The following is a 15,412-nucleotide window of genomic DNA, read 5'->3' as shown; positions in this document are numbered from 1 at the left end:
AATAAGTCCGTAATTCATAATTGAAGCAAAATAAGCATGATATACTGCAATTTGTGTGTCAAAATTTGTTGTATCTCTAATTACTTGTAATACAAATACAGCTGAATTAGGTCTTTTTGATACATTTTTAATGTGAGTTTGCCAATTTAAATGTGAGTCTATTTTTATTCCTAAATAATCAACTGAATCTTGAGAAACTATCAAATTGGAGTTTGAATTTAGGGTGATCTCATCTTTTATATTGGAGGCAGAGAAATGTATCAGCTGTGTTTTGGATACATTCATGGAGAGGCCATTGACAGTGCTGCTCAAACAGTGGTTTGCTCAAACCAGTCCTCAAGAGAATGAAGCTCTCTGGTGATTGTGTGAATAATGTCGACACCTTTTTGCTCTTTGCAAATGATTGCTGTATCATCTACATACTGAAATATTGGCATTTTTGATACACTTCCTAGGTCGTTTACAAATAAAATGAATAGACATGGTCCAAGAATTGATCCTTGAGGCACTCCAAATGGAACATCCTCCCAATCTGACATGTAATTATTTTGAAATTTGTTTATTATTATCCTTTGTTTACGGTTATTCAGATAAGAAGCAAACCATTGTAATGCTATATTTTTTATTCCATGTCTACTTAATTTTTCAAGAAGTATTCCATGATCAACACAGTCAAAGGCCTTGGACAAGTCACACAACACTCCCACAGTCTGCTGTGCTCCATCCAAGGCCCCAGCAATATTGTTGATCATGTCGGTTACTGCTTTTTGAGTGTTAAGGTTAGGCCGGAAACCAAATTGAGAGGGGTTGATTAGATTATTGTTTTCCAAATATTGTACTAGTTGGTTTTTGAAATTTTTTCAAAAAATTTTGAAAAGCAAGAAAGCAAGGTAGCAACGCAACAGGACGATAATTAGAGGAATTATTAACATCCCCTTTCTTAAATAAAGGTTTTACTTCTGCATATTTGAGTTTGTCTGGAAATACACCCTTCTCCAGGGACTGGTTTACTATTCTGCAGAATAAGTCCTCAAAGACATAAAAAGCACGTTTTATCACAAAAAGAGGGATTTCATCCCACCCTGATGATCTTGTGTTACTTATGGTATTCAAAACTTTCTTAACATCTGCAACACAGACTGTCCTAAAGTTAAATCTTGCATTATTAAGTTGAGAAATGTGTTTACTATTTTTCTCAAATAAGATAATGGCTTTGGTTTTATTTGAATATTGATTTGAGGGATATGAGGCATTTACAAAAAAACTAGTGGCTTGTAGGGGCACTGGCCCCTATAATATTCTAGTAATTATTTTGTACAAATTATTAGTCTCATGGGTTACCCTAACTTGAATAATTGTTTAACATTTTTATATATTATAGCCTAATATGTATGATAGTTATTACATAGCTGCATTAAGCATTTTGATGTCTGCTCTGTTTAAAATAAAAATTCCAAAGGACTGTTTATGCGGTGTGTTTATAATTTAAACTTTCTAATCGTAATACAACTAAAGAACATTTTCAATATTAATCTTTATGACTATTAATTAAATACATATAAATTTCGTTGAATATAGACAAATTCACTTCGAAAAAACACATAGAGATAATGTCATCCTCCAAATTGTAAAATGCAAAAACTCTCTGTTTTACAGTATCCATATTAAAGTAGTTTCCTTGGTCTTTATTTGGTAGTATTTTAACATCATCTGGCCGCTTTACCCGGCTAAAAGCAACATAAAGCTGGCCACTGGGTAAACATTGGTTTTTTTGCAAATAAATGCCAACTTTTGTGAAGGTTTGGCCTTGCGCTTTATATAGAATAGCGAGAGCTAATCACAATGGGAATTGAATCCTTGTAAACTTAAACGGCATATATTAGCATCTGTAGATATTAGTTTTATTTTGGCATCAAAAATATGTTCCCTTTGCCTACTCCAGTAATTCCTTCTAACTTTTTTCAGACATACTTAACACAACCAATCGTACTCCATTAACTAACTGATTCAGATCCTTAAAATTGTAAAAAAGTCTATTTCAGCTTTATAATACAGTAGTATACATATTAAAGTACATATTACAAATCACCATATGCTTTAAATAAAGTTAAACCACATGTTTTAAAGTAAACAAAGCAGACATGACCTTGGATTCCCATGCTATTTAAATGAGAATTAATTTATTCCGCAATAACCTTTTGGTGCATAATTAAGGAAAATGGCTAATTTTCCCCAAAATTTCATGCCCAGACCTTTAAAATGAGACCTCTCCCAGCTTTCTACGGCCTCCCGTTCACTCACAATTTCATTGTAAAATTTTGGGCTTACAGAATTAGATATATAGATTATTAAAATTGTTTGCAATTGATACAATATTACTCATTTTGGCATTTTCACTGTATGTAACTTCAATAGGTGTTTCTGACGATTGCCTTTTTAATCCAAGTTCTTTTTTTACAACAGCCCATGATGCTTTAGATTTATTTTTAGATTTTTTAATGAAATCATCATGTGATTTTAGTTTTGCTAATGCAACAACTTTTTTGAACACTTTCTTATAAGTTTTGTAATAGTTCAAAAACTGAGGATTTCTGTTAAATTTAGATTCCTGGTGAAGATGTTTTTTTCTTTCTGCTGAAGTTTTTATCCCTTTTGTAATCCAATTCTTATTTATTTTGTCTTTAGTCCCTCCCAATTGAGATTTTTTTGGAAAAGCCTCATTAAATGAGTTTAAGAAAGTTAAGAGAAAATCATCATAATTTTTATCTGGGCTAGCTCTCTCATTGAAATACCAATTTTGGGACTTAAGTGCCATTTCAAACTTGTTAAGGTTTTCCTTGCTAAACTTTCGCTAAGGTTTTTTTGCTAAGCTTTTATATGTAGCCTAAAGATATCTTTTAATTTAACCTACGAGAAAAGAAAGATTATGTTTTGTTTGAGACTTAAATCTCCTTAATAAAAGAGAAAAGACTGCACGTTTGATACAATTAATTTCAAGAAGTTAATGTGCAACTAGGCGACGATTTTTTTCTTAAGAAATAACAGCCTACAGTGAAAAAGAATCGTGTGCACTGTGCAGCAAAATATGTTTCTTCGGGTGCTTCCATAGTTTTAATTAGTAACAAAAGTGTTTAAGTTCCTGATGATACCAAGAGCAAGGCTGGGCAGAGTGGATTCACTGTGAACCAGCCGGGTACGACGTAACTACAACTATAGATAAAACATACTCCCTTGTGTTGGACGTTGGTTAGTCTATGCAACAATTTCAACTTCCTTCCGTGAGTGAAGGGGTGGCATCAATTGGACAATGTTTTGACCCAAAAATATTCATATTGATATAATCGGAAAAATTTATGTTTCATTAAAATATTATATTAAGATATAGGTCAAGATTTAGTTAACTGACATAATTGAACGTCAAATCTAGGTCTTTGTGAGACGAAAGAAAATCAAACCGTTTTAAACTTGTAACCTAATTTTATACTCTTTATAAACAAACAAGACCTACATATCGGTTCTCGATAATTATCAATTTATCTAATAGACTCATAAAAAACTACGTCAAAGCAATCGTCATTTGCTCCATTGAAACACGAACGTCGATTGGCTGACATGACAGTGCAGCGTGGCCTCTCGACCAATGAGAACTCTTGTTACATACTTTGATTTATCTTAGATAGTCAACATTGACCATTCATTATAATATTACAAAATCGACATGGACTATGCGTATGATGTTTTTCAATCAATACTTATGTTATAGTAGCACTTAAAACTTCCCTTAACACGTTCGCGGCGGCATGGGAGCCATCGCTCCTATATGGAACCCTAATGCAATCCTGGTGGGTGCGATCGCTCCCAAGTTGCAATGCAGTACGAAATGATTTATTTTTAAGCCAGGATTAGAGCTAGAAACTTGAAACCTCGCACAGCACTGCTCAATAGTATACTGTATTTTGTTGTGGTGTAGGTTGGTAGTAAATTTCCCCGTAAAATCCCCGTCTGGCAATCTCAAAATTCTACTTTTGTCCCGTATTTTTCCCTCCATTTGGCAATACAATTCCAATGGGACCGGCTACGTTACAAGCAGTGCTGCTATCTGTTGGTGTTTAGCGAACTACGTCGACTCTCGTTGTAAAGCAGGACATCCTCGCACGTTATTTGCTATTTGTCAGACCGAAATTGGAAAGCCAATCACACGAGGCAATCGGGTTTGTTTGATGCTGAGGGCTGCGCCGCACCTGGGATACGCCCGCCATTTGACGTGCCGCCGCGAACGTGTTAAACTCTTAAACTAGGTAGATAGTACAGATATAATATGGATCTATTTTTTGGTGCAATAGGCAATCGCAAGCCTAACCCTCCTGACTTCGACAATGTTGTAATTGAATCTAATTTTTCTAATGATGCGTAATGCAGGGATGAAACTGAACATTTTGACGAGTTTAGGTTATTTATTTTGTTCAAAAAATAAAAATAATACATTTAATTAAAGGTCTGATTTATTTATATACAGACATTTTTTAGTATAATTTCATATTGGCAGGACACTCGCGCGCCGGTTGTCTGAGACTGAATTCAGACTGTCTGACATCTTGAAATGTAGATTGTATTGTGTTGTGCAATATCATCTGCCTGCAGAGAGAATAGCTGAAGCTAAACAAGGGCACTTTAGCTGTTTTGAACTAAATAGTGTTCTAAAAAGTTGGCTACTAAAGTTGTTAGCGTAATTACAAAACTAATAGCTATCAAAGAAATAAATGTTTAAAATAAAATATCTATCCATCCCTGTCGGGTGTCGGTATCGGCGGAATCGAGCGAAATTGACGTTCGGCAATCGATTCTTGATACCGATAATCCTAGTATCGGCAATGTTCGAGTATCAGTGGTATCGATAATCGACACATCCCTATCTAAAACTCATTTTGGAGTCCTAAATTAATTAGTTTCAAATATGCATCGGGACGTAATTGTTGCATCGGGACGTAATCGATGCATCGGGACGTAATCGATGCATCGGGTTTTTTTCGATGCATTGGTTTTTTTTCGATGCATCGATATTTTGATGCATGCTGAATCGAATCGCGATTCGATGCATCAAATCAAATCGAATTGAAATTTTGATGCATTTTCGATGCATTGCACACCCCTACTCAAACTTAACAAAAACTAGTTTGTCACCCGTGCTCCGCCACGGGAATGATGCCATCAATCAAATAAAATTTTAGAGGGTATTAACGGTCCAATCCGATGGTAAAGGAGTGGTGGATCTTAAAATTATATAGACCACCAGATAGATGTTAATTCATCTAAGTGAGACTCAGAACTCGCCATTGCAAATGCAGAGTTGTATGATCTAGTTTTTTGAAAGTGTTTTTGTTTCTTTATATTCTATGTAGCCCCGTTGATAAGATTTTCCATGAACTCAGAATGATGATAAAGAGCAAATTTTACCTTCACCTTGTGACAACATAAGGAGAATATATTGTGCCCCTGTTAGCCTGTTCTGACTCAAAAATTCATAGATTTGCAGTAGTGAAAAATCCAATTTAACGATCCCAATTCAAAAGTGTCGGTGTTTTTTGTTGGGACCTCCAGAGCACATTTAACACCAGTGTTCTTTACTTTTTTAGTTCGATGGTTCGGTTATCTACTTGTCATTTCGTTGTGGTTGTCACTTTGTGCCCAGTTTATGACTTTTTACATGTTCTTTTACTTTTTGTACTTTTCACACCCTGGGGATTATGAGAAAGTTTTATAATGCTGTAATGACCCGAGTCAACATTGTCACTGAACATCAAGTCACACACACCTTCGCCAGAACCGAAATCATAATTCACAGTTTCTCCAGCAAATTCCCTGTGTACTCGAAATAAATAATTAGGGTATAGTTCACTGATAGGCCTACATTGATTTTAGTTCCACGTATCCAGCGTACTCGCCATCTTGAGAAAGTAAAGTTTGGTAGTGGTACTGCTGAAAGTCTAACACTGTCCATATATACAAGACTATGTCTCTGTACAAGACTAAAAATGTACAGAGATAGCCTTTTGGAAGATTCATTTCATGATTTTGAAAATTTTAGGGGGATATTGCTTAGCCATATAATTTATGGACATCGACATATTCTATGACATTGCCTAGCCATATAAGCTATATTATAGTATCGGATTACATCAACCTTTAAACATTACCAATTTTATTTAAAACAGTATGATTTAAATTGGATTTCTGTAAATATTACGTTTTTTTTTAACCCACTCTTATGACAGTAGGCCTACATTTCTGGATCCGGATCCAAATTTTTCAAGATCCGGATTCAGTACCCACATTTTATTGGATCCGCCCATCACTAGTTAAGGATGTAACACATAACATAAGAGAGCCTAGGTTTTAGTTTAAAGGATTTGTGTAAGGATAGCAGGCTTACCTTAAGACAACTGTCCTTTTGACCAAACCTCTGTCAGTGATAGTAAAATGTTGAAATTTTTGTAATACTTGTAAGAATTCCATTATCTTCTCCATTCAGGTAAGCATGCTATGTTAGAAAAATTAGATTGAACAAGTTTTGTTATTAAATCATTTGTGATGTGTCACAGAAATCAACTGGCTCGTTGGTAGCTGTCAGTTCGACGTGGAAGAACTTGCGCCGAGCTACCCTAGGAGTGGCGAGTGGTAGAGCAGTCTGCTTAATGGGTCCAGTAGGGTGTGGAAAAACAGCTACGGTGCACCATCTGGCTCAGTTGACAGGTAATGAGCTTGCAAGTTACATAAACATTATGACAAGTAGTTATTTTTCTGTGAAAAAAACTTTTTGTACCATCATCCAATGTAAACTAGTGTAGAATTAAACAATAAGTAGATGTCATCCAGTGGTCGAGAACTCAACCAAAAATATGTAATGTACAGACTTCTCTATTTTCACCCCACACTGTAAATAAAACATGTGATTGGAATTTCTTCCATTGGTTATCAGTTATCATTATTGCTAGGTCGACCGGAACTACTGAAGATTCAACTTGGAGATGAGACAGATGCCAAGATGTTGCTAGGAGCTTACTGTTGTACTGACGTTCCGGGAGAGTTTATCTGGCAGCCTGGTCTACTGACTAAGGTAACATAATTGTAATTTCAACTAAGAAATCGGGCCTAAATTTATTATTGAATTTAAACTTCGTCCTACCTAGGATTAAGGCTGGATTCCCTTCTGTTAAACCTTCTGTTTAATTCCAGATGCTTTGTGTAGTCAGTAGATCAAGTTATTACTAAGATTCGGTGTAAATACCTGCATTTATGCGATCAAATGTGTTGCTAAATTGCAACCGGTTCCAACTCACATAGGAGTCATCGTCAGGCCAGTACAGATGTCTTCTCGCTTCATTCGAATGTTGTCAATTGGTAATCAATAAATGAATAGAACACTCACAGGTACACAAACTTAAAAACGATCATTTAAGATTTAAAACTAAGGGTAATACTGCAACGGCACGGGACACGACATTATTGGGCGAGAGTTATGACCAGTCAGGATCAGTGTGGTCAGTGATGACGTCGAGCATAGATTTCCCGATCAGCTGATAGCTTTATACAAAACTGTCCCTCGCTGTGGTATCTTGATTGCAGTATCATAAATGTAATTTGATTGGAACGAAATCTTGTTGATGATGATGGCAAATTCAACGGCCCTATATATTTTGAAGCCTTGAATTGTAACCTTAAATTTTCAAATAAGACAATTGTGATTTGTAACTATTGATACCATAACAGCCATAACGTATTGAAGTTAAGTTATGTTTTCTAATCTAATCTTGCTTCAAAATATAATAGCCCTCACATGAAGTAAGTTACAGTTTTAATTTTTAAACATGTTTACTACCTTTGAATGAGTAGAGAAAAAAAATTATTTAAATAAGTGAGATTCAAGGGGGAAAACTAAAAAACCGAAAACCGACAACCGATTAAAAAAAAATAACCGAAACCAAATCGATAAAATCAGCAACCGACCCATCACTAGAAATTAATGAGTTGTTAAGTGTTTCCAAGATATTCAGTTAATTGTGTTTGCTCAATTTTTTCAACAATTTCAAATATGTAAAATGTTAACAGGCATAACTTTTGCTATTTTTTAATTGATTTGGAAATATTCCTGATTTGGATACAAATGACGAGTTGATGAGATGATTTAAAACTTGGCTTTGGTGATGTTTGCACTTTGAATAACTTTTAGGCGGATTTCGTCAAAGCCGTTTTTATTTTTTAAGTCGCTTACCACTTTTTCTATCTCATCTGGCCTTACACTTTGAAATGTAAAATGTTTCCTTAAAAATTAACCTTGATTTGCACAGTTTACAAAAGAGTCTATACAAAAATAAATAAATAAAATAAAAATGTCTTTATTAGCCAGCGTTTCTCTGATACATATAAGTTTTTCAGAACAATTTTTGTCATTAAACTACTGTCCTTACAACTAAACATTTATATATTTTAAGAACTTTTTAAACTTAATCTTAAAGGTATTGCTTAAAGGCTTAAAGGTATTAGATTTCCGTCCGCCAATGGAAGTAAAGGAGCTAATTGCCATTTTTGATTCACTCAAAAATAAGTGGTCTAGTGGCTATGATGGGGTACCTGTTAAAGTAATAAAATTCGTTAGGGATCCACTCATCAAGCCTTTAGTTCATTTAGTCAACGCTTCGTTCATTTCAGGAATTTTTCCAGAGCAACTCAAAATTTCAAAAGTGGTACCAGTCTTGAAAAAGAAAGATGACACAGAAATTCAATATTATTGTCCTATTTCTATTTTACCTTCGATATCAATTTTTTTTTAAAAAGCCATGTATTTGAGATCGGTAAAACACTTTAATGATAATAATCTCTTTTGCCCAGAACAACATGGTTTTAGACAGGACAAATCTGTCAATACCGCTCTAATCACATTTATTGAGTCAGTAATTGAATCAATGGATGAGAAAAACATAGTAACTGGAATTTTTATGGATTCATCCAAAGCCTTTGACAGCATATCCCATAGCAAAATTGTTAAAAAATTAAGTAGTATAGGCGTCAAAAACTCATATTTAAATTGGTTTAAAAGTTACCTTCAAAATAGGAGTGGATATGTAGAAATTAGAATTATCAAAAACAGAAGGAAGTGGCTTGTAGGGACATAAGTCCCTAAAAAGCACAAATGTAAAACAAATTATTGTAATATGTAAACAACTCGGAATCAAATTATTCGTGTGTCAGGATGGATATCCCAGTACAATATATATTTTGTGTACAAAATAGTTTGTTTTTTGTCTTTGTTTGCTTTTGTTGATGTTATTTCCAATACATAATTTGAATTACTTCAGAGGTTTAACTCTGCTAAAGACAGCAAACATGTTTGTGAATAAACATTGGCTTAGTAATGTAACTTTGGTCTTTTGGTAAATGATGATAAATACCCCCTCCGCAGCAAACCTGCCGACCAAGCGAATTTCCATTTGTCTGAATTGATTTTCAGTTAAATATGTTTTAATAACATTAGGTTTAACAAGTACCTAGGTTTGCTGCTACAAGGAAACTAATAAAGTGTGTTTTTGAGTAAAATATTGATAGCTTAGTACAAAATAAATAAATTTGCCAAGTTTGATCAAAATATATCCATAAACAAGCAAACTACAACATTTGACAATATTCTCCATAAGATTAACATGGGAATTTAAAATTTACAATTTTTTTTATTTTCTCCGTTACTAATAATCAAACAAAAATACTTTTACATACTAAATTATTTGTTTTTTTAAGCTCTTTAAAAAGGTCTAAAGAGAAATCGGGAAATTTTGTGTTTTGAGGGTCAAAAGTGAGAAAAACCAATTTTTACCCCATAAAACCCCCCATAAAGCCCCGTTCCCATGGTCCGATCGTGCTGGTTCGCGAACTCATTCAAGTTTATCCCGCTTTACACCTTTAAACCAAATTTCATCAAAATCGGACAAAAATTACTCAAGTTATCGTGTTCACGGACGTATATATATATATATATATATACATATATAAAAAATATATATATATACATATATAAAAATTTGAACGAATAGTGTTTTTGGCCTCTGGGGACATCAAAATGAAAAAGTAAATCGGTCCCGGGTCTAGGTCTTACCGTGCCACCTACGGTAATAGCTACTTCCCTATAGGGAAATTCGCTAAAAGGCTTCCCTGATTAAAATATTGGAAATTGTCTTCGTCAATTCTGAAAAGGCAAATAAAGGTGTTGAGATAAGTTGAATTCTTGGTCAAAACCGCTAAATTAGCACCCTGACCCAGTTATTATTTCTAAGTTTATGCTACTTTTGTAAAGGTTTAACAAAATTAGTGTAAAGTAAAGGCATCCCATTGACCAAACTTAACACTAGATTTGTTTCTGATGAACATAAAAAAAAACTACTATTAGCCTAGTGTAAGATTATGTGGTGGTAATCCTCCTAATGGTGCGATTGACTTCACATATTCTATCAAAAAATGGCCTAATCAACGCTGGTTCCCAACTATTTTGCGACTGGTTAGGGTTCCATTACCCAGTTATCGAAACCAATCATGAAATTACTTTTTCATCAGCATCTTCGACATGCATATTTTTGGTTAGTTTTAAGAAACGGAAACAAACTCTATATAGATACTGCCTTTACTACCGTGCATGCTAGGCTATTATTTGAGCATTTTTTGCTTGGAGCAACAGGTAGTACCTAAAGGTTAATATATCCTCCAAACCATATTGTTTTCCGCCCATTGGAACTTGTTGAATGAACTAACTTAAAGAAACAACTTCATGAACAAATATATTGCCTGTAAGAACCTATTTCATCTTTATTTTCTGGTTGTTTTCTAAGAGTGGCCGTTGAGGTTATTCCATTTCATACAAAATATTGCTTAAACACTACAATAAATCTCAAATTAAAATTGTTGGTAAATATAAAAGAATGTGTAGAATAAGTCTGTATCTTTTGAAATCAAAATAAAGCAGAAGTTTTCCATTTAATCTTGAATAGTTTATTACTTAGTCAATGTGGTTATTTCATGTTAAACATTCCTTCAACACAACAATAACCTTCAAATTAGAAGAAAAAACTTCCCGTGGTTTTATATAGTATTTATATAGCCATTGCAGAATTGACTGGAAAATGAGTAATCCAAATGTAATATTGCTGACTGGCACTGGCTTGATGATCAGCTCTTTTGAAGTAAACAAAATCCAGCAGTAAATGGCTTCTAATGCTATTTTTATGGAGAACATTTTACGTTATATCTAATTTTGTGTTAAAATTTTGGGAATTTCACTATTTTTCCCGCCGTCACGGGATAGAGACCTTTAATTTGAGATTATAAAAGAAAGGTATAATGTTACCTGGATCTACCAGAGTAATCCAAATGCTGTCTGTCGACTACGCGTTTCGAAGCAATATAAGCTTCATCATCAGGTTCTCAAGAACACGTTTCACTCATCAGAGGTCGTCAAATAAATATAATTTTTACACACATACATGGACGGAAAATAGTAGGCCTACGAACCGCGTGCGCGCACATAGACAAACCTGTCTAAGTGTGCGCACACGGTTTACACGTTTGTACCAAATTTCATCAAAATTGGATCATTTTTGCTCGAGTTATCGTGCTAACAGACATATATATATATACAAGAAATTAATATACATATATAGGCCTATATATATAATATATATATATAGGCCTATATATGTAGGCTATATTAATTTCTTGCATTATGAATTTATATATATATATATATGAATTTTAACGGATGGTGTTTTTGGCCTCTGGGGACCTCAAAACGAAAAAGTAAATCGGTCCCGGGTCTAGGTCTTACCATGAGACCTGCGGTAATAGCTCTATATGGGAAATTCGATAAAAAACTAATAAAAAATTGCCCATGCTAATTATTGTTATTGAATATTGATAATAAAGTAAGCTGTTGTATTTTGCTGGTTTATGGATGTATTTTGATTTGATCAAATTTGGTCAATTTTCTTTATTTCATACCTACCTTGACAATTTAAAAAAAATTTCAAAAAATACCATTTTCCTACCCTGTACAGTGTACATGTACCAGCAAATTTAAAGCATTTAATAAAGGTTTTTAATATGGGATATATCTGAGAGTTTTTAGGTAACATGTTATTGAAAATCCAACAAGGCAAATGGAAATTGATTTAGTCTGCAGGTTTGCTGCTGTGTTAGTACTTCCTAATTGTCATAAAATTGTTGTTGTGTAGGCAGTGTCTAGTGGCCAGTGGTTGTTGTTGGAAGATATAGACAGTGCTACAAGTGATGTGATTGCAGTGTTGGCTAGTCTGTTAGAGACAGGGTGTGTCAATGTACCTGGCTACCGAGATAATCTACAAGCTGCTCCTGGCTTCCAGCTATTCTTCAGTTACAGGTACCAAGACCCAAGATTAACGTTGAAAATTTGTTTGTAATTTTATTTAGGATATGCAAGACTAAATTCCAATAAAAATCTAGGCTCTGGTGCTCTATGTTGCATCCTTAACATCGATTGAAAAATAAGCTAATCAACAAGAATTTTCTGCTGTAGTGCGAGTAGTTCAAGGCGGATTGGGCTATAGAATGTAATGGAGCAGACCAAGATAGAGATAAAGTTCAGGAAACAACTTTCAAGAACTTGTAGATACAGTTGTAGATTATAAGTTAACAACAATGAAATAACATAAAACCTACTAATGTTGATGTAGATATAGCCTTTAAATATCTATCATTGATTAAAAAAAGCATAAAAAAAGAGAAGGGTTAAATACCTGCTATTAGGCAATCCAATCTTGTTGCAAACGCAACTAGTTTCGGCTCCTATGTCGAGCCATCATCAGGTTGTACAAGGACGTTTTCTTTCTTACAATGAAGTTAAAATTAACGGTATCAGCAATCTGATGACACATACTTTCTCCCATTAGCTTGTCAATAACTGTTACCTGATAAAAATACCGTAACTGCAAAGTTAACATTGACACATATCAATCATTAGTTTATCTCAGGCTCGATTTAATTTTCTTAGTATATTTTAAAGCTCTTCCAAAAAATCAAAAGGCCCAGACCTATACCTAATTATTTAGGAGGCCCTATATAAATTGAGTAACAAACTATGTGGTTAACAAAGAGTGTGGCAAAGTCACTATTGTCATTCTAGTTCATAATATTTACATTGTATAAAGTACCTACAACACAATAACAAAATATAAGAAACAAAAAACATTTAACCCTTCTCGGACGGGCGAAATCGTGACATAAAACAAAAAATTATAGGAAAAAATAAAAATTAGTTTTCTTTATTTTTGTTTTGTTTTACAATTAGGCTATACATAAAATAAACACAATGGAACACTTCATACGGTCAAAATAATTTTTGCTTGTTTTTAACTATGCGGATATATCCGCTACCCGTCCGCGGATGAGTAGAAAGGCAGCGGATATATCCGTCACCCGTCTTTGAAGATATGACCATGAGAACGTTAGGCAATAAATAAAGAACAATATGTAAACAATAAATAAAGACAACGTAGTGTTGAGCGCGAAACGTCAAGGGGGGGCGTAGGAGAGGTGGGTTTTGCGCGGGAGAGGGGTATACGCAGGAGAGGGGCAGGCGCGGGTTAGAGGGGGGAGCGTGGGAGAGAGCGCAGCCATGGAGAGAGCAGGAAAGTGGCGCCTTGGTACCGCGAAACATCTGGTTACTGCTCAAGCACCTGCCAGTCTGTCTGAAGAGAAGGCGGTTATATCCGCCACCCGTCCTTTATCGCCAAAGACATGGCGGATACATCCGTCACCCGTCCGGGAAGGGTTAAACATAAACAGCCACATCCAAAAATATTAGACAAGATACAGAACATGCAATGGCATAATTTGAGACCAAGTAGGCTTGCATAACAAAAAATGAGAAAAAAAAAACACGAATGCAAACAACAACTCTTGTAGTTTTGTCAATAGAAAGATAAAATATCCATAACAAATATTTTTACTTATAAAATAAGATTGTAGATTAGTTACAAGTTTAATATGAAGCCATAAACAGTTTTATGGCAGTAGGCAATGGCCAGCGTAAAACTTTTTTGTCTTTACCTCTGTCCTATCAAGCTGTGTTATATTTAATTGCATTCAATTTTTTTTACCTGCAACCGTGCGAGCATTGACAGTCAAAAGACTCTATCTAACAGCAGTAGTAAGAAGCATGAAACTTTCCTTTAAGGAATGGGTCATTTAAAATTGGTTTTACACCAATGTGCTTAAATCTCTCTAACTAGGTGGAAATCAAAGTAGGGACAAGTTAAGTTTGTAACAGTCATGTGACTGTTTTTATTAAATTCGCTTTTTACTTTCTCCCCTTATAGCCATAGTATATGGAGAAAGTATTGTTTTCGTCAAAATTTTTGAGTTTGAGTTTTGAGTGGATATATCCGTTTTGGGTCCCCCTCTACCCAAAAAAGTGGTTTTCGAAGGGATGTCTGTGTGTGGGTCTGTGCGTCTCGATGTATACAGAGCTAGGGACTACACCTGTGGTCAAATTTCGAGGGAATTTGGTGTGTCCAGTCTAATCCATGGCATCTCCAGGCATCTTTTTTCATTTTTTAGAAATTTAGATTTTTTGTGTTGATTTTCTCATAAAAACCCATAAAATAACGGAAAAATCGGATTTCCAAAAAACTGCTGAACGAATTTCATAAAAATTTAGTATGTTGTAGCCCTTTAAATTCTGAACAAAATGTTACGACTCCCATTTCTGTAAAAATGACGGTTCAAAAGTTATTGTAAATTATGTTATCACCCAGCTGGTCCAGTTTCCTCATGACAAAGCTTGTTCCAGGTTACTGTCTGGAGCCACTGGACTATATAAGCAACGCAGCAATGCATGTGAGTTGTTGGAAAAGCACTGGGTACAAGTCAACATGGAACCTCTATCAAGAGAAGAGCTTCAATACATTATACAAGTTAAGGTTAGTTAAATAAGTTCTTTTATGAAAATTGTATTAGGTTTATACTGTCTTGTGGATCGTACATCAAAGTGAACCGGTACAGTACATAGGTGATCTGTACTGATAAAATGTTTTCGGCAGTGACCAGTATCCGAACCCATGACATCGCTGCCTTGGGCCCAAAGTCTGTAACACTACCGACTGAGCCACCAACTCACTAAGTATACAGGAAATATCACTAGGAGTACGCTCCGAAGTCGCGTATGAGAATGAACGAAGACAATTCCATGTACATATAATCTGTCTTTGGCCCCTCACCTTGCCCCTGCGGCGCGCCGCGCCGCAAGTTTGTGCGGCGGCAGTGGCCAGACTAACAACGATTTTTCTGTACTACGGGCGTAACGCTCTTTTATTTTAGAAACAATTCTAATGCCGCATAT

At 34.8% G+C, this 15,412-nt stretch overlaps 1 protein-coding gene across 3 annotated transcripts in view; it reads left to right on the top strand.

Annotated features, from left to right (window-relative positions):
* LOC128985729 (midasin-like) overlaps positions 1–15,412 on the top strand; it is a 180,362-nt gene that overhangs the window by 14,117 nt on the left and 150,833 nt on the right. For 2 of the 3 annotated variants that reach the window (XM_054405543.1, XM_054405542.1), the window contains exons 6-9: positions 6,600–6,750; positions 6,993–7,114; positions 12,270–12,433; positions 14,864–14,993. In XM_054405543.1, the coding sequence (XP_054261518.1) occupies positions 6,600–6,750; positions 6,993–7,114; positions 12,270–12,433; positions 14,864–14,993 (567 nt within the window). Of the gene's footprint in view, positions 1–6,599; positions 6,751–6,992; positions 7,115–12,269; positions 12,434–14,863; positions 14,994–15,412 lie in introns of those variants that run through there. The other variant, XM_054405544.1, reaches the window with a different exon arrangement.

This window comes from Macrosteles quadrilineatus, unplaced genomic scaffold (genome assembly GCF_028750875.1).
Source record: "Macrosteles quadrilineatus isolate MER2022 unplaced genomic scaffold, UCM_ALF_1.0 Scaffold_2__2_contigs__length_208266976, whole genome shotgun sequence".
Classification (NCBI taxonomy): domain Eukaryota; kingdom Metazoa; phylum Arthropoda; class Insecta; order Hemiptera; family Cicadellidae; genus Macrosteles; species Macrosteles quadrilineatus.
This window is presented reverse-complemented; position numbering and strand designations above follow the sequence as displayed.